Source organism: Colobus angolensis, unplaced genomic scaffold, assembly GCF_000951035.1.
Source record: "Colobus angolensis palliatus isolate OR3802 unplaced genomic scaffold, Cang.pa_1.0 Scaffold95, whole genome shotgun sequence".
In the NCBI taxonomy this organism is placed as follows: Eukaryota; Metazoa; Chordata; class Mammalia; order Primates; family Cercopithecidae; genus Colobus; species Colobus angolensis.
This window is the reverse complement of record NW_012123487.1, coordinates 4,508,497-4,533,728: the sequence shown is the minus strand read 5'-3', so window position 1 is coordinate 4,533,728 and position 25,232 is coordinate 4,508,497. Positions and strand designations below refer to the sequence as shown.

The 25,232-nt window shown below is 40.0% G+C and overlaps 1 protein-coding gene across 1 annotated transcript in view; it reads left to right on the top strand.

Annotated features, from left to right (window-relative positions):
• Positions 1–25,232, top strand: part of XRCC5 (X-ray repair complementing defective repair in Chinese hamster cells 5 (double-strand-break rejoining)) — a 97,159-nt gene that overhangs the window by 27,362 nt on the left and 44,565 nt on the right. The window contains exons 13-16 of the mRNA XM_011932303.1: positions 2,555–2,692; positions 3,565–3,655; positions 6,619–6,752; positions 13,471–13,664. Coding sequence (XP_011787693.1) covers positions 2,555–2,692; positions 3,565–3,655; positions 6,619–6,752; positions 13,471–13,664 — 557 coding nt within the window. The remainder of the gene's footprint in view (positions 1–2,554; positions 2,693–3,564; positions 3,656–6,618; positions 6,753–13,470; positions 13,665–25,232) is intronic.

The window sequence follows — 25,232 nt, the reverse complement described above, 5'->3', positions numbered from 1 at the left end:
AACCTCTGCCTCCTGAGTTTAAGTGATTCTCCTGTCTCAGCCTCCCCAGTAGCTGGGATTACAGACATCCACCACCATGCCCGGCTACTTTTTATATTTATAGTAGAGACGGGGTTTCACCATGTTGGCCAAGCTGGTCTTGAACTCCTGACCTCAGGCGATCTGCCGCCCTCGGCCTCCCAAAAAGTTGGGATTACAGGCATGAGCCACCATGCCTGGCCCCTTCCTTCTTTTAAACATCCTAATTGGTGTTATCAAAGACATATAAATAAGAAAACTTCAAACAAATTGAAAGTAATCTCTTCCTCAGATTCTCATTGTGTTTATCTAGCCCTTTCTTATGGGACTTAACTATTAGAACATACATGTTCCATATTTGCTACATACCTACATAGCTCATTTCTGCTAGTAAAGAATGTATTAGTTAAGTGAGGTCAGGGACTCATCTTTGTTTTTTCACAGGGCTCAAGACAGTGCCTAGCAAAGAACAGGCACTGAGTAAAACAGCCTTTGAACTGAACTGAAAAAGTAATGATTCTGTTATGAAATCTGTACAGGATTCTAATGGCCAGGTCTTGGGGGTCATAGGTTTTTTGTTCGTTTGTTTTGTTTTTACAACAGCATGGCTGAGAGGTCATAGGTTTTTAACTTTGATAAGGTTAACCATGATAGTGAGAAAAGTACATAGTGTTTGGGGAGTTCTACAGAGAGAGAGAGAGAGAGAACTGACTAAGGTAAATCTGGAATGGAGAAGGTATCAATTTACTAAGCCTTGAGAAAAGGTTAGAAGCTGGAGAGCCAGAGATTAGTAAGGGGGCATTCTAACTAGCAGGAAATGATATGAGCAAAGGCCAAGTATGAGACCTGCCCCCAATCAGTGATAGCTCAGTAAGGCCAGAATGGAGGAACCACTGGAAGGGAGTGACGTGATGAACTCTGTGAACAGAGCAGGCTGTGAGGGAAGAGATGGATTTGAGAGACAGTGTAGACGTAGAATTGGTAGAGTTTCGTGAACACTTAAAAGGTGAGGGATGAGGCCCAGCACTTTGAGAGGCCGAGGCAGGTGAATCACTTGAGGTCAGGAGTTCGAGATCAGTCTGGGCAACATGGCAAAATGTCATCTCTACTAAAAATACAAAGAGTTAGCTGGGCATGGTGGTGCATGCCTGTAATTCCAGCTACTTAGGAGGCTGAGGCACAAAAATTGCTTGAACGTGGGACACAGAAGCTGCAGTGAGCCGAGATAGTGCCACTGCACTCCAGCCTGGGGGACAGAGTGAGACTGTCTCAAAAAAAAAAAAGGGAAAGATGAGAAGGGTGTGGTAGCATTATCAAAGTCTGGGGTTTCCAGTTTGGTTGATTGGGCAATGATGTTAATGGAAATTGGGAATCCAGGAAGAGATTGAGGGGGAAAGATAGTAAGTTTAGGTTTTGTCTTGTCGTGGTGAATGTGAACCGTTCATACTGAACAGTTTGAGATAACTGAGGATGCCGTGTGAAATATCCACCAGCTAATAGGCAATCTAAGTCTAGATCTTAGGAGAATTTTAAAAATGAATGTACAGGCCTGGCACAGTGGCTCATGCCTGTAATCCCAGCACTTTGGGAGGCCAAGGCGGGCAGATCACCTGAGGTCAGGAGTTCGAGACCAGCCTGACCAAAATGGAGAAACCCCGTCTCTACAGAAAAAAAAAATTAGCCAGGTGTGGTGGTGGATACCTGTAATCCCAGCTACTTGGGAGGCTGAGGCAGGAAAATCGCTTGAACCTGGGAGGCGGAGGTTGCGGTGAGCCAAGATCGCACCATTGCACTCCAGCCTGGGCAGCAAGCGCGAAACTCTGTCTTAAAAAAAAAAAAAGGAATGTACAGATTTTTGATTCATCAACTCGTGGGACTGGATGAAATAATCCCCAAGTAGAGTTTTAGAGTGAGAGGAGGAGAGAAAGGCCTAAAGTAGAATTTACAAATTGGGGAAAAGAGAACAATCAGGAGAATGCTGTTTCTGAAGCCAAGGAAGGAGAAAGTATAGAGACAGCGGAATGGTGAGATGCTACTGTCAAACAAAAAAACCAGGAACCAAGGAGTTGGCAATTAGGAGGTGATGAGTGACTTCAGAGGATAATTTTAGTAAGGAAGTGGGGGCAGTAGCTGGACTAGACTGAAGAATAGTTATGCACTAAGCAGTGGAAACAGCATGCCTATTATTTTATGAAATTTAGAGGTAAAGACAGGAAAGATACTGATAGCAATTCATGGAGTGGGAGGGACAAAAGATTTTGTTTAGGAGGGCTGAGACGAGTTTATTTTTAGGGTAAAGATAAATTTAGAGATGGAAGGTTGGAGCAGTAAGACAGGATTTAGTTAATGAGGTTAGTCCCAGAAGAGCTGCAGTAAATGTAATCAAAAGCAAATGTGTGCAGTTCGTCGTTAAAGTAAGGGGGCACCTAAAAAATATAAAATGGAAGGAAAGCAATAACAGTCGTAAAGTATTTAGTTCTGTTGTGAAAACTCTCACATGTTGAATATGTGTTAATACATCCATGTTTCTTACCAGGCAGCAGCGGTTGCACTTTCCTCCCTGATTCATGCTTTGGATGATTTAGACATGGTGGCCATAGTTCGATATGCTTATGACAAAAGAGCTAATCCTCAAGTTGGTGTGGCTTTTCCTCATATCAAGCATAACTATGAGGTAAAACCCAAAGTCTTAATGATTTTTTTTTTTCTTCAGTTCCTTTAGTCTAAGCAGTGTTTCTCAGCTGCTAATGTTCATGGTAATTACTTGGGGGTCTTGTTAAAATGCAGATCCTGATTCTGTAGTTCTGGGGCAGGGCACCGATTCTCCGTTTCTCTCGAAAAATGCTGATACTGGTTTGTGAACCACACTTTCAGTTGGAGGAAAAAGTATACATTATAAAGATAATATAAGAATCTTTTAATTATAAAGTATTATAAGAGTCTCTTTACTAAGTATTATGAAAATCTTTTTAGATTAAAATAATCTAATCCATAAAGGTTCACCATGGCCTTTTCTTGGTTCTCATCCTTCTTGACTTATTGGAACCAAATAGAAAGAGAAATTACCTCCATTTTTACAAATGAGAACTATGAATACAGGTTGAGGATGTGATTTTGTTGTGATCCTTGTGATACAGTTTATTTAGGGCTCTCTTGTGTAAAATACAGTTCTAAATTCCTGACCGTTTTCTCTGTCTCAGAGAATTTACTGTGGCAGAACTGGAAAGAGAAGGCACATGTCTTGACATCCAGGTCAATCTTCTGCACCGCAATCTTCTCATTTGTTGTATTGGTCATGCAATTTATAGCAATCCTTTAGTAGTCTTTCTTTTATGCATTTCTCTTATGTTTAATATTCTTTATACTGTTTGCAGTTGTGAATAGCCAATAGCAGAAGTCAAAACACTTCAATTTTCATGTGCCAGAATTGGGCTGTCTGATGTGTGAAATATTTCTGTTATGCTGCTTTCACAGAATTTGGGATCAGTTTTATATTTTTTCATTAGTTTGATCATTTCTGCATTTACCCCCTTTCTTTCTCATTAGTGTTTAGTGTATGTACAGCTGCCTTTCATGGAAGACTTGCGGCAATACATGTTTTCATCCTTGAAAAACAGTAAGAAATATGCTCCCACTGGTGAGTTTGTTTTCATTTAGATCACTCATTTGCTCTACACACACTGTTCTTGGGAAATCACCTGTCTGCTAGTTATTGGTTGGGGCCAGGTATTTACAGGGTTCAATTAGTTGGATTTCCAATCATACACTTACACACAGTAATGATGAAGGTGGTTTACTTGGTGTTTTTCCAATAGCAGGGATAGGTTTGCCCTAAACTCATCCATCACTGTCCAGTTTTTGCCTTGGAGCATGTACCTAGGGGAAAACTTGATGGTAATGGATGTCCATCTCTAGTTGTGAGTAGAGTTTGCCCCTGCTGAAGTGAATCTCACTAGTATAAACCTGTGATTTCAGTGTTCTATGTAAAGTCTGATGTAGCTTTGAAATGAAAAGTGACAGTGCTGAAGATTAACTTTTCTCTTTGCCCCGTTTTTGTAGTTTGCACCAACAGTCCACGTCTCATTGTTACTTATTTCTGGCTTTTAGGAGTTACTTCAGACTTGGTATGAAAGGCCCTTATTGAGCATCTGGCTGCAAATGTCAGGGTCCTATACAGAATGATTCTTACAGCCACAGGTCCAGTCTTTCAGAGAGTCTATCATTTAAAACAATTGTAATAAAATATAATAGGGGGCAGAAGTAGAAAACATACCAAAAAGAACAACAAATGATGCGTAGATGTTTTACTTTACAAGTTTAAATATACTGTCTCTGTCAGTGCAGGATTAGGGAATTGTGAGGTGGGTCTCGGAACTCAATTCTTTCTGCTATTTTGGCTAGACCCTTTGGAAGTAGTGTGCTGTCAACAGGCCAAGAATCAGTTGGTTCCCTAGGGCCTGTATCTTTACCTTCCTTCTACAAATGAGTCTGTCTGCATCATGGTGGAGGCAGGCATGGACCTGATTGTATGGAAGTTGCCATTGTGTTACAGTATTACCCTGTCTCTACTTCTTGATAATTCCAAAACTTAAATGAGTAGAATATTTAATTACTTACTTATTTGATATAGGGTCTCACTCTGTCACCTGGATGGAGGGCAGTGGCATGATCATAGCTGAAACTCCCTGTGTATTAGTTTCTTTTCACTCTGCTGATAAAGACATACTGGGAAGAAAAAGAGGCTGGGGAGGCCTCAGAATCTTGGCGGGAAGCAAAAGGCGAAAGGCACTTCTTACATGGTGGTGGCAAAAGAAAATGAGGAAGAACCAAAAGTAGAAACCCCTGATAAACCCATCAGACCTGAAGTGAATAAATCTAGAGACTTATTCACTATCATCAGAATAGCATGAGAAAGACCAGCCCCTCTGATTTGTTTACCTCCCCCAGGTCTCTCCCACAACATGTGGGAATTCTGGGAGATACAATTCAAGTTGAGATTTGGGTAGGGGCACAGCCAGTTCTGGCTCAAGCAGTCCTCCCTCCTCGGCCTCTCAAATAATTGGGACTACAGGTATGCGCCACCATGGCTGGCTAATTTTTAAAATTGTTTGTAGAGATGGAATCTCACTATGTTGTCAAAACTGGTCTTAAACTGCTGGGCTCAAACAGTCCTCACATCTCAGCCTCCCAAAGTGTTGGAATTATGGGTATGAGCCATCACTTCCAGCCCAGAATATTTTTAAAAACCCACTTTGTTAATAGTTTATTTCGTCGACATAAATCACACAGGATCTAAAACATTAAATATCTTCTGTTATCTATTTTCTGTGAGTTAGCATTTATTTACATTTTCTCCATTGGAAAAATGGACCATTAAAGTTATTTCGTGTATTTCCCAGTAGATGTCTATGTAGGGATGCAATGCCAGGATGATCTGGCCTCCTACTACCTTGTAGTAGTAGGTGAAAAATCACTGAATGTTCACATACACAAGCACTGCCTCCTACCTGTTGCTGGGAGGGCCTTGAATTAGCAAGTTCAAGATGGTGTTGGCTGTGCCATTGCCTAAAACCTCCCCTGAAAAGTCCATAAACAGGTAGAAAAGAAATATCTCATGATAAATATCTGTATGCTCTTTTATTTTGTTGTAGCTGTACAAAAGGGATATTTGAAAAGGTGAAGCATAGAAGTATAATGTACTTTTTAGAAACTGCTTACTCTCTTCCACCTTTTGCCTGGTGACTGGATGTTCCAAAAATAGTGCCTCAGGTTCAACAGCTGAACTGCTGTATAAATCAGCAAAATGAAAGTTATACACAGTAGATTAGGCAGAAGTATCTTTGGGAGCATTGCCTTTCATCCATATTGCTTTGGGCTGTGCCATTTTTATTGACTGAGTAGATTTTTATTGAGGAGCACTTATTTTCCATTAGTATTAGGAGAGACCTAAGGAAAGAGGATGTCATATTTCTGCTCTCATGGAGCTTGAGAGTTTGAATGGAGTAGGATAAGACATGTACTCAGGTGTGATTAGTTTCATGGAGGCATTGAGAGAGGAAAGAGCTTATTCTGCCTTGGTAGATTGTGAAGGAATCAGCTCACCCTGATCCAGTGGTATCTTCCTGTTAAGGTACTGTACTCTGATAAAAGTTATATTAAAGTCCTTAAAATGCTTATGCTTCATTACCAGAGAGATTTTTTTTCTTTTTAATGTTTTTCTTCTTTAATTAATTACTAGTTTTTAAAATATTAGCTCAATGAATACTAAATATTTTGTTCCAATCTCCATATAGGGATTGGTTTTTATATGGCTGTATTCCTCTGAAACAAACTCTCTTGCTTTTGATCTGATACTCTGTTGTCAAAGGCTCACTGAATGGTAGAACTGGAACCTAATCAATCAATCACTCTAAATCGATCTTTTCATGGATAAGAAAACCAAGACTTGAGTTAAATGCGTGCATAGCTAGAGAATACTTTGGCAGGGCCAGGACTGTATAACCTACCAGTATTGCTGTGGATAGCTCTACATAGAACACATTTGTTTTCATGGAGAATAATGAAAATAATACTTTTTCTTTCTGCTTCTCTATCTTTAAGAGGCACAGTTGAATGCTGTTGATGCTTTGATTGACTCCATGAGCTTGGCAAAGAAAGATGAGAAGACAGACACTCTTGAAGACTTGTTTCCAACCACCAAAATCCCAAATCCTCGATTTCAGAGATTATTTCAGGTGAGAGAGGAAGAATGAACAAGTCTTATTTCTTTTAAATGAGAGCGAGCTCAGTGCAAAGTTACAATCATTGGCCAGTCCTAAATAAATGTCTTTATTCTCTAAAGACCCTATTTGCTCTATTTAATAGAAGAATAACATCTTCCTCTCTTACTTCAAAAGGTAAAAGTATTCTGAGCTCTTAAAAAGAAAAATAAAGTTAAAATGTTTACTTTCTTTTCTTTTTTCTGGAAGAAGGTTACTTAAACAAACAAATACAGGAAGGCTGGTTGCCCATGCTGGAATGCAGTGTTGTGATCATAGCTCACTGTAGCCTCAAACTCCTGTGCTCAAGCACTCTTCCCACCTCAGTCTCCTGAACAGCTGGGATTGCAGGCACATGCCACCATGCCCGGCTAATTTTAAAAAATTTTTGTAAAGACAAGTTCTTGGCCGTTGTGCGGTGGTTCACTCCTGTAATCCCAGCACTTTGGGAAGCTGAGGCAGGCGCATCACTTGAGGTCAGGAATTCAAGACCAGCTGGCTAACATGGTGAAATCCTGTCTCTACCAAAAAATACAAAAATTAGCTGGGCGTGGTAGCACACGCCTGTAATCCCAGCTACTCAGGGGGTTGAGGTGGGAGAATTGCTTTAACCTGGGAGGCGGAGGTTGGTGTGAGCGGAGATCACGCCCCTGTACTCCAGCCTGGGCGACAGAGTGAGACCCTGTCTTTAAAAAAAAAGGAAAAAAAAAAGGTTCCTAGGGTGGTCTTTAACTCCTGGGCTTAAGCATTCCTCCCACCTCAGCCTTCTTAGTAGATGGGACCACAGGTGTGTACCGTTGCCCCCGCCAGATGCCTCTTTTATATTTTTTCAGGGTTTTCTCCTGTATTGTATGTAAATAACACTTTTCTTTGTTTTCTGTATCAAAATAGTAGGAGAGCTTGTGTGAACTCTATAATAACATTGTTAGAGAAGAAATGTTTTAGTGCCACATTTCTCAAAAATTTCATAATTAAAGGGAGCATAGGGGTCAGATAAAGAGGTTATACTGTGAAATTAGTAAAGAATAATTAAAATACAGAAAATATAAAAAATGTACTTCTGAATCTTAGGCCAAAGGAATTGGAAGGCAGAGATTGGATTAAGGTAAATTGGGGAAGCTGACAAGAGAGCTGACTTATGCTGAGGAAGGTGAGGGCTAGACCATGGTTGAAGGACAAAGGAATATTCCAGTCCTGGATTCAGTTGATGAGAGCAGGACATAGGCTTCTCTGAGCCTCACAAAACTGAAAAAAAGATTATAAGCAGCTTTTTTAGGCAAGCTGTTGCTCACAGAGGAGTAGAGGGCCCTCTTCTGCAGCTTGGGAGTAACAGGGCGTGTGCTGGAGAGACACAGATTCTCCCTTTTGACTCACTTCATGAAACATCTGTAACTAACTTAAGTTCGTATTGGGGCTTGTGATTTGAGGGATCCTCTACTTGAAAGAAACTGCCTGGTTTTTTGATGCTTTTAATTCTTTTAAGTAGTGAAAAAAATCTTTGTTCTAAAATTAGAAATGTGAGGCTTACATGTGAAGACTTGACTGAATACTCATGCCCCTCAATGTATGATGGGGATACATGCCTGTAAACCCATCTAAATTGAGAATATAAGTTGAAAATGCATTTACTACACCTAACCTACCGATTGTTATAGCTTAGCCTCACCTACTTTAAATGTGCTCAGAACTCTTACATTAGCCTACAGTTGGGCACAATCATCTTACAGCCTAATGCACTGTAAAGGTTGTCTACCCTTGGGAGCTGCAGCTTGATATCACTGCCCAGCATTGTGAGTGTCCTACTGAGTTCTACTGAATGAGTATCGCTTTCACACTATTGTAAAGTAGAAAAATTGTAAGTTGAACCATTCATAAACCAGGGACCATCTGTACTGCGGCATGCTAAGTGTAATGAAGTATAAATTACAGATATAAAAATCCTTTGGTGGTTTTTGGCAAGTATACTTGAAGACCTAAAGCCTTGTGCCATTTGTAGGAAAGGTAGGAGCAGACCAGTTCAAAGCTTACCAAAATGGTTCACTATGGAGAAAAAGAGAAACTTCTATTAATACTATTTTGCACACTTATCTAGGGTAGGTTGTATTTATCTTTAATAAATGTTTCTTGGAATAACAGACAGATACAAGCCATAAATGCGGGCATTTTTATATTCCAAAGTGGCTGCAAGCACAAGTTTGATTTTTATTAGTTTGTTTTGTGGGGGAGAGCTTTTAATAAAGAAGTATCTTTACTAGGACATATAAACTTAAAAAAACTTATTTATTGAGTACTAACAATGGACCACATGCTAAAGATACTATAAGCTCACTTGTTTTTTTTGAGACGGAGTCTCGCTCTGTCACCCAGTCTGGAGTGCAGTCTTGGCTCACTGCAAGCTCTGCCTTCCGGGTTCACACCATTCTCCTGCCTCAGCCTCTGAGTAGCTGGGATTACAGGCGCCCACCACCATGCCCGGCTAATTTTTTTTTTGTTTTTAGTAGAGACGGGTTTTCACCATGTTAGCTGGGATGGTCTCGATCTCCTGACCTTGTGATCCATCCACCTCAGCCTCCCAAACTGTTGGGATTACAGGCGTGAGCCATCGCACCCAGCCAAGCTTACTTCTTTTATGGACCCCTCTAGAAGACTGAGAAAAGTATAGAGATAAAAAACCAGGAGTTAAAACAGTGGTTGGAAAACACCATGAGAATAAGAAGGAAAAGATTTTTGCAAGTGGGTGACTTAAGGAAGGCTTTGCTGAGGAATGAGCATTCGGACAGAGTTCTAAAAGAACAAAGGGGATGCATGTTGTAAGGAGAGCATGCCATGCAAAATAAATGATGTGGAAAAGCTTGAAAATATGAAGAGCTAGGATGTGGATCCCTTTGGCTGCAGTATAAGTTCTGTATGGGAAAATGATGGAAAAGGTGACAGAGAAGGTAAGTTGTAGGTAGGTTGTGAGTACCTTATATGCCACATTCAGTGATTTGGATTTTACAGCAGTGGGTAATTATTAAAGAATTTTCAGTGGCCCACTTGAAGGCTTAAGAGTTAAAGCAGTGATGGAGAGAGTGGAGACGAGAATCGATTCTTAAGGCATTTAGAAGGTATAGCTAGAACTTGAGTGATTGATGGAAAATAAAGAGGAATTGAAGATAACAGGATCCTAGCTTGGGTGACTGAAAAGATGATGTCACTATTCAATATGATAAGGAATACAGAATGAGCAGGTAGAAAAGATAATTCATTTGTTTTCACAAGAGTTAAATTTGAGAAAATCTATTGGATATCCTGGTATAGTCACTCAGTGGGAAGTTAGAAACGGTTGCAGAGCCCAGAAGACAAGTCAGGTCTAAACACACAGATTTGAGAGTCCTCCTCATTGAGGCAGAAAGACAAGTGAGTCAGATCGTCTGGGAGAACACATTGGGTGAGAAGGAGAGAGAACTAAGTAGAGAACCCCAACATATGAGTGAACAATTAGACATATAAAAAGGGGCTGTTACAAAACAAAACCAAATGCTCCTACCTCCATCCCCCAACAAAAATCAGCAAGGTAGAAAATTAGGAGAAATGCATCTTGGAAGGCATAGGAAGAGAAGAGTTGGAGAGGAAAGAATGACAAGTCAGATGCACAGTGGCGAGTAGAGGTGAGCTTAGCAAAGGGTCTTTAGGAATTCGTAGTCCAGTTTGAGGACTTTGGGGACACAGAATCAGTTGAGTAGTGGTGTGCAAGCCAGGTTACAATGCCTAGATGAGAAAGACTTCCTGATGAAGGGAGAGAAAGAGAGGACACAGTAATCTGTAGGAGGTTGTAGGACCCAAGAAGGCTACTTTTTTCTTTTTGAATGAAATACCTACAGCTAAGGGTAAATGAGCTTGGAGAAGGTGAGAGATTAATAATCAATTTGTTATCAAGAGATTAATTCTAATTTTGGAAAATGCTAAAAATATATAACGGTTAAAACCACCTTTTAAATAATTGATGCAATGTTGCTAAAATCAGTATATTAGTAACTTCTGAGCTACTGTGGTCTGTAGGTTTTTCCTCTAATCTTTTTCAAATTGTAAAAATCACATCGAGTAACAGTTGTTTAAAAGAGAAATAAATAGGTCAAGAACTGTGATCTCAGCTTCCCAGCCACTCAGAAATGTCACTTTCTCATAATCCCTTTTTTTTAATGCATTGGGAATTTTTACCTGAATGAATTTTGTAAGTATCTCGCTTAGCTTAATTTGCCTAAAATGTGACCTTTCAGAAAATATGAGAGGGAGGTGGGTACTTAAGAACATCTCTTGTAGATCCTTTATTATTGACTTAAGGATGATGACACTGAAAAGATTGCCTGGAGTTTACGCTGAAAATCTGGAATGTTTTTCAGTAGGAAGGCTGGGTAGGATACTTGTCCATTTGTTGTTCTAGCCCTTTTCCAAGACATGTCAATTGGATATCACAGACAGAATCTTTAGGAGTTTATGAGAGGTAGTCCACTATGTTGGGTGTTTGATTACTGCTTTACATCTTTAGGACATTCTAAGTTGTTGAGATATTTTAATAAACCAAGGGAGAGCACTATGAATAAAGGATTATGCATAATAAGAAGGTGGAGGGGGTAGATTCACAGAGTTTGGGATCGTTTGGATTTGCTTAAACAATTTTGGGATTATCTTGCTTTACATTGAATAGGTCTGATGTTATTGATGCTCGAGGGAAAGTCAAGTAATTAGGAAAGAAAGCAAGCATCAAACTCAGAGGAATGAATATGTACTATGGAGAAGGAAGAGCTATGAGTTGGTGGTTGAAATGGGGAGAGAGCAGGGAGAAGCGCATGGAATCTCTGGAGGAAATTGGTACTTAATTCCTACCTCAGGGTTTTTGAAACTTACAGGACATTGACTCTTGGATGATACTCACTATTAAACCTAAGCATCTTTTATTTTTTTAGAATAGAAACTTTCAGCTTACATTTTCCTCAGTGTAGGAAAGGAGTCCATGGGATAGTATAAATCATATACTTTGTGATAGGAGTAGTATTTTGAAATTACAGGAGCTCTTCAGCTCCCTGGTGGTCTGTTTGTTTTTTTTAGAATTACAAATTTATAAGTTGTTTAAAAGTGGGAATAGTTATACTTTAATTTTGGAATTAATCTTTATCGAAGGAAGGAAAACATCAATCAACGGATAGTTTCATTTCTTTCTTTGTTTTTTAATGACATCTAATGTTACTGCCTACCTTTCTATACTCCTTTTAGAGCATTACCTTTGCTGGGCAGGCCAAGGCCTGGCATACTGCCAAGGCCTGGCCCAGTAGACTCGAGGCAAGATAGGTGGTTGAATGAGGTGGCATGCTCTGCAGAACTTCACTCATATGGGCAGTGGAGAACCTGCCCTGGCCTTGATCTTGGTGCCCCTTCCCCTTGGTGTTGCTTCTTGATACCACTGTCAACAACTAGAGCCCTGGAAAAGAGCACTTTATTCCTTCAGCCCTTATCTGCCAGGTGCTTATTATGTGCCAGGTAGTATTTTTGATGCTTAGAATTCATTCAGCAATAAAGAAGAGAAGAGCCCTACTTGTAAGGAGGAGGGTTAGATAATAAGCAAGTAAACTAGAAAATTGATAATTTTAAATAATGACGGAGGCTATAAAAATATAAAATAAGGAAAGTGACAGAAAATGATTAGGGCGGTAGGATGGGGTGGAGGGGCTACTTCATATAGAGTGTCGGGGAAGTCCTCTCTTTGGAGATAGTATCTCAGCAAAGACCAAAATGATTTTTTTTTAAAAAAAGGGATGGGGGTGGGGCTAACTCCTTCGAGGTTTAGGGAAAGACAGAGGAAGCAGGGGTAGCGTTAGGTCCAGGCCCCAAAGGTAGGATGAGCTTAGTGTATGAGTGAAGCAGGAGGAGCCCAGCCTGTTGGGATTGTGAGTGAGGAGAACAAGTGGCTGGCAATGCGATCAAGGAGGCAAGCAGGGCTGCGTCACAGGACCGTAGGGTATAGTGAGCAGTTCATTCTCGTACCACCTCCAGTCAGACAGTGGAAGGAGAAGCCAGGAGACCAGTTAGAAGGTGACTGTGGTAGGCCAGGGATGAGGTGATGGGGCCCGGGCAAGAATGGTAGCAGTGGGGAAGGAGAAAGATGGATGGACTTGTGGAAAAAAGTGCAGACTCAGCACTCGGGCACAACTCGGTATTCTCATCTCTTTTGCAGACTTCTCTCTGGGACTCACTGAGCATGGGCAGCTTCCCTGTAGTAACCTGTTTCATCCACCACATGGCATTCTCTGAGATGAAGTGAGAGAGAAAGCACAGCATGATTAAGAGAGATAAAAGGATTATAACAAGAAAGTTACAATCCCAGATTATCAGGTCTTGGAATTAGGTATTTTAGGGAATCTTACATATTCCCCAAGTAGTAAAAGCAACAGCTTTGATTTGTAAGGTGAGGCTCCTTTCCAGGAGGTCCAGAGCAGAAGATACTGTTGCTAGGTTTGGACCTGGTTTTACAATTGGTTAGATATTGACCAATATCCTGCCAAGAAAGGTGGTTCTGGGTGAATCCTCTGTTGTTTTTTACATGTGGTATGAATCACTTAGCCCTCCCACACTAAAGATGGAGTATCCTTGATCAGAAAATATAAAGAAGCCATATATGTCTCCATCTATGTTTTAAAATTCTTACCTTTTCCAACAGTGTCTGCTGCACAGAGCTTTACATCCCCGGGAGCCTCTACCCCCAATTCAGCAGCATATTTGGAACATGCTGAATCCTCCCGCTGAGGTGACATCGAAAAGTCAGATTCCTCTCTCTAAAATAAAGACCCTTTTTCCTCTGATTGAAGCCAAGAAAAAGGATCAAGTAACTGCTCAGGACATTTTCCAAGACAAGTAAGTACTCGGTATAATTGCATTTAACATTGGGGTATGTAAGATTTGTGGTCATTTTGGAGTGGCTCTGGAGGTGTCACATAGGAGTCTGTGGAATTAAAAAGGTGGGAGGAAGAAGCCTTTTGCTATTTGGCCCTTACATTGAAGTACTGATTTCTTATATCTGTCTGCTGTGATCATATTATATTCACCTTGGATTTAGAGCTACCTTCTGGGCTGATGACTTTTTGATCAACATCAGATTCTTGGTGAATTATATATAATGTATAATCAGATAAGTTTCTGAATATCTAAGTCTAAAAATACTTTAGACTTTTTAAAGTAAAGTACTGAGAATGACTGTGTTGAAGATCGTAGGTTTTTTTGGTTGGGAGGAGATTAGATGTTGGGGATATCAATGAGATTTTTTGGAGGAAAGGTGGGAACGAGAGTGAAAAACTATCAGTTCTTTAGCCATTCTATTAGTGTATCAGTGATATACTTGGTTGTGCTATTGGGGAGGTATTTTTACTTTTAAGGTTTGCAAAATGCTTTTCATATACCCTGAAATCAAGGTTACAACTGGCTATTAAGTTTTTTCCCTCTTCTGTTCACAATCTGTGTCAGCTTCCATTCAAAACAAAACAAAAATAAAACGAGAAATTGTTGTTGCTTATCCAGAATTATTTGAGTATGTAAAATTGATTTTTACCGGATTTAGGTCAACCAGTTATTGATGACTTTTTTTTTCTCAAGCCAGAATAATCTATACCTTTCTTTTGGCTGTATTTTGAGATCTGATTTTAAACCATGACTTTTTTTCCCTTTTTTGATTTTCTCTCCACAACTACCTTTATTGACAAAGCTTCTTATTTATAAATACTGCAGTGGAGAAGTTTTGATGAGTAATTTCCGGAAATCTTCACAGGTTTCTATAAATCATTGATTTAGAGAATTACTGTCTAAATTGAATAGAAAGCTTTGCACATTCTGTGACTTTCTAAAGATTAACATCCAAGGTTTGTGAGAATTGAAAAAAAAATCATACACTTGGTTTCTCCCTGCACACTGCCTGCCCCCTGTAAGACCATCTCTCAAGGAGATTGATAGATTATTTCTTGATAGATTTTTATGATGTGCATTCCTTACACATCCTGGAGAGGTTTTCGTTTCTGTTTAGTCTATCATCATTCTACACAAGAAGACTGTCCCTAAAAATTCACTTTCCCTCTGCTATCCTTATCTACCTTCTGGATTTGTATTTTAAAACAGTTCAATAAAAGTCTGCAGCCTTTTCTTTCTGTGACACCTTACTCTAGTCTTACTGCAATCACAGGGCTATTCTCTTTGTGTGTGTTAAAGCTCCAGTCCATGATCTTACTCTGGTGCTGTGGGAAAGAAGTGGGCCATTTTCTCCTCTTCCCTTTGATTAAAATGTAAATCAGCTGGTTAAAAAAGCACACCACACAGACCCAGAAGAATGCTGTTCTGTCATTTGATCCCTGCTGTGATCACACCTTTGGCTCTGGTCCCGCTAGGCACTCTTCTGGAAGCTTGGGTGTGCTGAGCTTCTTGTTCTTGCTCCCATAGTGGTTCGCAGCATAGCTAAGTTACTCTTGCAGGGGCCTGAGAAGTATCTTATTCACACACACTTGCTGACGCTCCTGTTCTCTTCTGAGAAAGCTTAGTTTTTAAGAATCGCAGAAATGATTCATTTAGCAAATATTGAATACCACCTGTATTCAAGAAGAATGATTCAGTCCTTTCTACAAGGTTCTAAAACCCCTCAATTTTGATGATAAACCTCCAGTCAGTTCTAGAGGTAATTTTTCCAAGGAAAGAAAAAATTGCCAACAGTTTGCAATGTCTTTGTATATATTCATCATCTCTGGATCCAGGGTACATATTTCCAGTGTACCTGGAGAGGGCCTAAGATCAGGAGTGGACAAATGTCTATTCAGGATGTTTTAATCGTCTTAAGAGCTGGGAATCATTCCAGTTTTTTCACTCGATACGATTTTGGTGAAATAATTTTACCTCTATGAGGTTTTCTTCACCTAAAGAAAAATCTCGAGAGAGATTATAACAGTGAAATCACAGATATTAAAGCACTTTGAGCAACTGTCATCCTTCACTTAACGACAGGGATACATTCTGTGAACCGTGTGGTTAGGCGATTTCGTTGTGCGAATGTTACAGAGTGTACTTACACAAGCCCACATGGTGGAGTCTACTACATACCTAGGCTATGTGGTATGGCCTTTTGCCCCAAGGTACAAACCTGTGCAATGTGTTACTATGTTGAATACTGTAGCCATTTGTAACAAAGAGGTATTTGCATATATAAACATATCTAATAATAGATGCCTAGGGATACTGAGGTGGGCAGATGACCTGAGGTCCGGTGTTCGAGACAGTCTGGCCAACATTTTTAGTAGAGAATCCCCATCTCTAGTAAAAATACAAAAATGGACGCATGCGCCTATAGTCCCAGCTACTTGGGAGGCTGAGGCAGGAGAATCTCTTGAACCTGGGAGGCAGAGGTTGCAGTGAGCTGAGATCACGCCACTGCACTCCAGCTTGGGCTCCAGAGCGAGGCTCCGTCTTAATTTAAAAAGAGAAAAAAAAAGAAAAGGTAATGCCTTGTGCTGTGATGTCATGACAGCCCTGATGTCACAAGGCGATAGGAATTTTTCAGTTTCATTATAATCTTATGAGACCACCATGTATATGTGTCTCGTCATTGACCAAAACATCATTTTGTGGCCTATGAATGTATTTGGAGGGAAGCCAATAGTCAAAATCTAAAGCAATAATCATATCATTATCTATAAAAACATTGAATCTTTGAGAAGATCTGATGTTTGTCTTGGACTTGTTGAATACCTAGTGTTAGAAGTGATTTCTTCAGCCGGGAGCGGTGGCTCAAGCCTGTAATCCCAGCACTTTGGGAGGCCGAGATGGGCGGATCACGAGGTCAGGAGATCGAGACCATCCTGGCTAACACGGTGAAACCCCGTCTCTACTAAAAATACAAAAAACTAGCTGGGCGAGGTGGCGGGCGCCTGTAGTCCCAGCTACTCCGGAGGCTGAGGCAGGAGAATGGTGTAAACCCAGGAGGTGGAGCTTGCAGTGATCTGAGATCCAGCCACTGCACTCCAGCCTGGGCGACAGAGCAAGACTCCGTCTCAAAAAAAAAAAAAAAAAAAAAGAAGTGATTTCTTCATTTCAAGAGGGTAAGAACACCATTTGACACTGTAGTCCCAAAATATACTAAATATTACCCTTATCATATAAAAGCATTGCTTCCCTTAATGTTGCTGTACACCCTTGAAATGAAAATGTCATCTCTTGGACGGGGAACTTGCATGAGAATTCGGACATCTCAGGTCTAATCCTGCTTGTGCAGCTGATGTGTACATGATCTTGATTTCTGTTTATCTCTATGCAGGTAGTCTGAAGCTTTCTGCTCTTTTCAGGTCCACGAAGACTCCTCACTTACTCTCAGCAGACATCCTCACTTGGTTACTGGTTAAGATTTCAGACTCCAGAGTCAGTCAATATGAGTCAGACCCCTTGCTTTTCAGTGTGGCCTTAGGCATAGGTTATTTATCCTCTCAAAGCCTTAGTTTCCTCATGGGTAGAATAGGGATAATAGGAGTATCTGTCTCATAGAGTTGTCATGGGGATTAATTGAGCAGTGTATGCTGTTCACTGTTGTATCCCTAGGACCCAGCAAAGTGCCTAGCAAATAGTAAGAACACAGTGTTTGGAGTAAATGATTTTAAAAATCCTAGTCATGTGCCTGGCATGTTAGCAGTGACAATAACAGTAGAGGCCAATAGGTGGTGTATTAGTCTCTTCTCATGCTGCTATGAAGAAATACCCAAGACTGGGTAATTTCTAAAGGAAAGAGGTTTGATTGACTCACAGTTCCACATAGCTGGGAAGGCCTCGGGAAACTTACAATCATGGCAGGAGAAGCAAAGGTGCATCTTACATGGCAGCAGGTGAGAGCAAGTATGTACCAGCACAGGAGAAACTACTTTATGTAAAACCATCAGATCTCCTGCGAATTCACTCATTATCACAAGAATAGCATGAGGGAACCGCCCCCATAATCCAATCACTTCCCACCAGGTCTCTCCCTCAACACTTGGGGATTACAATTCAAAATGAGATTTGGGGCTGGGCTCAGTGGCTCACACCTATAATCCCAGCACTTTGGGAGGCCGAGGCAGGTGGGTTGCTTGAGGTCAGGAGTTCCAGACCAGCCTGGACAACATGGTGAAACCCTGTCTCCACACAAAAATTAGCTGGCTGTGGTGGCACAAGCCTGTAATCCAGCTACTCGGGAGGCTGAGGCACGAAAATTGCTTGAACCCAGGAGGTGGAGGTTTGCAGTAAGCTGAGATGACACCATTGCACGCCAGCCTAGGCAACAGAGTGAGACTCTGTCTTAAAAAAAAAAAAAGGAAAAACTTGGGTGGGAACACAAAGCCTGACCAAAGCAGGTAGGAACTGCTCAGTTTTCTGGCCCGTCTTACCTCAAAACATACGTGTTTTTGCATTTACCTTCCTTCTTTCCTGTCTCAGTGAAATAGGGTATTTATTTCATCCTGCCTAAGGTGAATTCCTTAACCTGTGCCCTGGATCCTTTCTTTTCTTTTTATTTTAATTTTAGTTTTTGAAACAGGGTCTCTCTCTGTCACCCAGGCTGGAGTGCAGTGGCATGATCACAGCTCACTGCAACCTTGACCTCCTGGGCTCAAGTGATCTCCCAACTTGAGGATCCTCAGTAGCCTCCTGAGTAGCTCACGTCGGCTAATTGTTTTATATTTTGTCAAGATAGAGTCTTACTTTGTTTCCTAGGATGGATTCCTTTTTCTGCCTCATCTGGTACTTTAATCCACTAATAATTTCTTTTCTCTTTCTGTATTTTTAGCTTCTCCCTGTCTACCACCAGCTCCTTTCTTCTCTCATATTAAATTTCTTTCATTTAACACAAAATAAAATAATCCCCTAGCTGCTTCCCTCTAATTACTACCTGTTACTAATTATTAATCTAATTATTATCTTTCCTTCCAGAAGCCAGGCTCTTAGAAGAATAGTCTACTCTGCAACCTTTCCCAGCTCTCATTCTCACCAGCCTCTGCCCCCACCACATCCTTGAAGCTCATCTTCCAAAAGACACTAACTGCTAAATTTACTTCGGCTTTGTGGTCCTTTGCTTTCTTGACCTCTTTGTAGCACTTGACACTGTCAATTATTCCTTCTCTCTTAAAACTCATATATCTGTCTTAACTTCACCTTCTCCAGATTTTTTTCAGTCTTTGGCAACTCCCTCTCAGATTCCTGTGGGGGCTGCTTTTGTGTGTTTTTGTGTTGATATTCTGTAGGATTTGTCCTCAGAAACAGCAAACATTTATTGAACCTTATGCTGAAGATAATGGGAGGCCATTAAAGCAAGCGTTTTTAATCAGGGTTCCAAAGATGACATCAAGAAATCTGTGAACTACCTGAAATTATATTCAGACTTCAAAACTTAAGTGCTTTACATGATGCTAAATGCTTTACACACATTATCTGTTTGGACCCACTTTGCCATCCTATGAAATAGATTCTTTTATTGACCCCCAACTTAAAGTTCAGGATTAGAGCGCAGGATTAGAGAAGATGAGAAACTTGCCCAAGATTGTAGTTGGTAGGTGTTGGAGTAAGGATTTAAGTGTAGGCATTCTGACTCCAGAGCTTGTACTTCAAACTGTAATGCCATTTTGCCTTAGCAGTGCATATCCCAAGACCTCTTTTTTATTTCAGAGCCTCAAAACTACTAAATATCTATCTTCAGTTCAGATTTCTATCCCATCCACTAAATAGCTTAGGTGCCTGTAGGCCCCTCAAGTTCAGTATGCCAGAAATGGCTTTGTTATCTGCTTTCTTCTTCCTGCTCTTTTCCAACCCCTCTTCATGCCATTATTCTCTTATTTCAGTGAATGACACCTAATTTCTTGGGAGTCTTCCTTTTCTTTTACATTCTATATGTAATTGGTTTACCAAGTTGTAGTACATTTACCTCAGATCTAACCCTTTCACTTAAGGTTAGTCTGGTGGCTAATGGCGTTGGTTTTGGGGTCAAATTTGGAGCTAAACTCAAGCGTTTCCCCTTAAAAGCAGTTGAAATTGGCAAGTTACACAGTGTCAAGTGGCAATAACAAATGCCTGCCTTCCCGGAGGTTGGATAGGGGAATGGATGAGTACAGGATTAGTTCTTTCCCCTTACTGTGTGCTTTAAACAAGGGATCAAACTTTCTTGAGGCTTGGTTTGCTCATCTATGAAAGGATGCTGATCATCACTAACTCGTAGGGTTGTTGCAGTTTAACTGAGGTAATTTAAATGTGTTTAACATAGTGACTACCACATGGTAAGCATTAAAAAGGAATGTAAGCTCTTAATAGCATCGCCCACTGCCACTGCTTTTATGTAGGCCTTCTCATTTTAGCCTGCCTCACTGAGATAACCTCTTCACTAATTTCCCTAATTTGTCTTACCCTTTCCAATCCATGCTGTTACCTGAGTGAGTTTAAAAAACAAATCTGATCCCATCACTCTCTTGCTTAAAATTGTTATTATATATGTATTTTTTTGAGACACAGTCTTGCTCTGTTGCCCAGGCTGCAGTGCAGTGGCACCATCTCAGCTCACTGCAAGCTCTGCCTCCTGGGTTCACGCCATTCTCCTGCCTCAGCCTCCCGAGTAGCTGAGACTACACGCGCCCGCCACCACGCCTGGCTAATTTTTTGTATTTTTAGTAGAGGCGGGGTTTCACCGTGTTAGCCAGGATGGTCTCGATCTCCTGACCTCGTGATCCAGCCGCCTTGGCCTCCCAAAGTGCTGGGATTACAGGCATGAGCCACCATGCCCGGCCTAAAATTCTTAAAAGTAATGATTCTTAATCATATGTGAGAGACAGAGAGTGCAGTGGACTCACTTGATACAAAATCTATGAACCCTCTTCCCAGAAAAATGCTTTAACATACTAAGTTTTGAAGTTTGGTTATAATTTCTGGTAGTTCAGAGATTCCTTGATGTCATCTTTGGACCCCCAATTAAAAAACCCTTGCTTTAAAGGCCTCCCATTATCCTCAGCATAAGGTCAAACTTTTTTACACAAATGAGAATCCAGATAAGCAGAAAGAAAAGAGGCATCTATTCATAATCCAATTATCTAGAGAAAACCGTTTTCTTTTTGTAAAGCAAGTAAAAATGAACTTATTTAAAGAAACCATTTATCATTTCACAACACATCAATAACCAAGTAGGAAAAAATATATATATATAATATATATAAAAGCCTGGGCAACACAGTAAGACCCCATCTCTACAAAAAATATAAAAATTAGCTGGGCATGATGGCACACACCTGTAGTCCCAGCTACTCTGGAGGCTGAGGCAGGAGGATCATTTGAGCCCAGGGTTCAAGGTTGCAGTGAGCCATGATTACACCTTTGAATAGCCACTGCACTCTAGCTTGGGCAACATAGTGAGACTCCCATCACAAAAAAAAAAAAAAAAAAAAGACAAGGAACTAATAATTAGGATATACAAGGACCTCTTGGAAAATCAAAAAATAATTTTTCAATTTTTCCATGGAAGAATAGGCAAAGATTATAAATAAGCAAATCACAGGAGCAGAAACTCAACTAGCTTACAAGTGTATGAAGAGATCTTCAGTCTCAATTAGTAATCAGAGAACTGTAAATCAAAGCAAAACAAGCAAACATTGGCAAATATTTTTAAACATTAGATGAGACCAGTTGTTGGTGAGAATATGGGAGAAACAGGAACTTCTGTGTACTGCTAAGGGGGAATGTAAACTGAGTAGGACATTAGAAGCTACCAGTGAACTTGTCACTAGGGAAAATGGTCTGTAAACATGGTGGATCCGTATCATGGATTATGCTGCAAGTAACAACCACATCGACAGATCTCTAAGGTCACCACTGAGGAAAATTAAGAAAAAGAATGAGATCTATAATAGCACAAAATCATCTTGTAATTAGAAGGCACATACACAAAGCAGTACTGTGTAACTTATAAAGATATGTACATATCTAAGATACGTCTGATATATCGGTGGGTACAAGAGTGTAAGTGGGGTGCAGAGGGAGTGGGAAAATCACTAGGAAGGGGAAAGATAGTAAAATACAATGAGAAGGGCCTTGCACAGCCCGTATTTGATAATGGGCTAAGAAGTGATAAGAAATTTTGAGTGACTGAATTCCCTATACCTGAGGTCCCTCTTTAAAAAGCTCACCCTTATAGATGAAGAAGCCAAGACTCTTATAGATGAAGAAGCCAAGTTACAATGAAATAAAGTAAACTACCAATGACAAAGTGCTCAGTCAACCTTCTGCCTTCTGTTTATAACACTAACCTGCCCTAGTTATATCTAAGAAAAATTTACTTTCATACAGATTTCACAGCTTCTCAACATCCAAATACCTGGGAAGATAACAACATTTATATATCCTTCCATGTGAGTCCTTGTGATTCATTCAGGCCATAGGTTAAGTCTCCTTTTAGTTATTCCAAGGAGAATCAGCATGACCAAGCAAAGCAGGTTCCAAAGGCAGGAAGCAGAAGTAATATGCTATGGAGGTACCTTTCTGAAACAGTCTCTTCTGCTGTTGTGGGGTCTTCGGGCAACCCTTCAATTTAAGTGCTTGGTAACAAGGCTGCCGAAATAGGCTGACCTTGTAGCTTTTGTAGTCTCTCGTACAGCACTGGTCAGATCTACGTAAGCCTCATCAATGCTGGTGCATTCAATCACAGCAAAACAAGACTTCTTCCATCACTTCAACACCGCCTTCCCGGTACTTGGTGGGGTTAGCTTTCCCATGGTACTCACGAACTTGTGCCAGTAGAAGGCCTGGACGTAACTTCTTTGCATCATCTGCCTACGTATAGTGACCCCAAATGCATGAGCTCCATAACTCAAACTGCAATTATTCTACCACCCTTCCATGATTTGTACTGTACAACTGCACAAGGTTTATTCCTCAAATGAAGATTTTGCCGCTGCTCCATTTGAACAAAAAAACAGTCCATGTCCATGAGAGCAACCACACGATCCTGTCCAGTAGCCATTTTTCAAGGTAACAGACACCTGGCCAGACTGCCAGCAGTGGGTGCTGCAAATGCTGGGCTCGGTGCCCACTGGAAGGAAGATGGAAGAAGGGCTTTTGAATATCTTTTTGCCTTTCTGGGAACGGGCCAGAGAATTTCGAGAGAGATTTATTCCCCGTGATGACGGAGGAACAGAAAAGGGGTCATGAAGGATCCTGCCCAGGCGACCGTCCCCACAGTTCAGCAGGGATCAGCTGAGAGCATTGTGCCCAGCAACAAAGCCACCAGACTGAGGACAGACAGCACACACACTACGTAGAGAAAACCGTTTTCTTTCCTCACGTTTTTTAATGCTCCTAATTAATGTATTTTCTAGCTCCATCTCTCACTACTTCCCAGCTTGCACCTTATGCTTTAGCCCAATACAACTATTTTCTGTCCTCTGAAAGAGATAGGCTGCCTATCACAGTATTTTGTTAATTGTATGTATACTTAAATTTTTATTTGGCTGAAGGTGTTGATAGTATATTAATTTTTGTATATTGAGAGTTTAGAGTCTACTTAGTGACTGATACATAGTACATATTCAGTAAGTATTAGCCTAAATAAGTGAGTTGCAAAATTTATACATGTTTGTGAAAGAAAATAAGAAAGGAAAAAGAACAAATTACCCATGGTCTCATTATCCAAATGCACCAACTACTGACATTTATATGTCTACTGTGATCTTGTGTGTATAAATTTCTACTTTTTAGAGCTTAGTTCCTTCATAGATAATTTAGGGAAGAGAGTCATTACCTTTTCCCACTTCACATAGACATTCTTAATTTAGTATATGCAAAATTCCTAATCATGCTATTAAATGATTTGGCCTGGAGAATATTAACCATACTAAATTTTACTATGTTCTACAAATGACTGGGGTTACTTTTACTTGCCTGGTACGGGAAAATTGTATGTATGTCTGTTTATACTTCCTTCCCTAGAACCTCATTTTGGAGGGTTGAAGAAATTCTTCATGTGATTCAACTTCATATACCCACATAACTTAGCTTTTTATGTGTAATCCTTCTTAATACTACTATGTAAGCTAATCTGTATTTTTGGAACAGAATAGTTGATATACTGATGGTACTTTTCATCATAGTGCTTTCCTAAGGAGCAGACTGAAGCTCAGAGAGGTTAGTAGCTTACTAGACTCTAAACTCTAGATAGATAAAAATTAGTACACAGTGAACGCCATCAAGAAGGTGTAAGATTCCAGTGCTAGTCAGTGGCAAAATTGAGACTAGAATCCAGGTCTTTTGACTCCAGCTCTTCAGTAGTTTAATGTTGTTGACTTGTCTCTTGGGAAGAACTGGCAAAGGTTAATTGAAATGACTGGCTCTGACCTTTTTTTTAAAAAATATACTCAACTTCTAATGGAATTGCATCCTACCTTGGATTTCTGCTTTTTTTCTTTCATTTTTTCCATGAAGGCTTTGTTTATTTTTTATTCTATTTGCAAGGAAAGAGTTCTGGGTGACTTATCCCTTGTAATGTTTCCTGGTTCCCACCCTTCTGTCTTCTACTTAGCTCTTGCCTACTTCTCAAAGGGAAAACGTTGAGTGGTGAATGGGAAAGATGCCAGATAGTGAAAGTTTTAATTCATGGATGTATGGCTGTGATGATTACTTTAGTTCTTTTACCTACCTCTAAGAGGAAATTCATTATTGAAATTGAGGAAGCCCATGTTATGTTTTATTTATTCTTTGCTTCATTTTATGTTTAAAATTTATTTTTGCTTCATTTTTAAAATGACTTCATTTTCAAGCCTCATTGTCTGAAGGTTGGGGCTTTGAGCAAAAAAACACATTTAGAATACTAGTCTTGAAAATTGCTGAGAAATTTTAACTGTTCTCATAATAAAATGATAAGTAAATGAAATAATGCATACAATAATTAGCTTAATTTAGCTATTTCACAAATGCTTATTTTAAAACATTTTGTACGTGATAAATATATGCAATTTTTATTTGTTAAAATAAATGAATTTTTAAAATTTCTAGATCTTGATTACTAATTTCTCTTACCATCTAGCCATTTCTGATGGCTGCTTTTGTCCCAGATTGCATCTTCATTTCTTTATGTTCAGCAGCTTAAGGGAGATTACAGGCAGAGTCTTTGGATTTGATTTTCTTCTGTTTTGCAATTAACTTGACCTCCTCTTGACTTTAAGACAGGCTGTTAAAGCCAGTATGTTACTTGAGGCAAGATGTTTGATACGCTTTTCCTTAGCACACAGATGCTATTGGACTGTTAGCATATTGCACAAAACAGAATTAGGTTTATAAAAGAAGAAATTGAAAGTTTTTGGGGAAGTGTTTTTTTTATAGTTTATGACTTCTTTGAGAGGGAAGGCTCTTGCATAGTTAATTAAGGATTGTCTAGTAAGTTTTGACAGTTGTAAACAGAAGCTT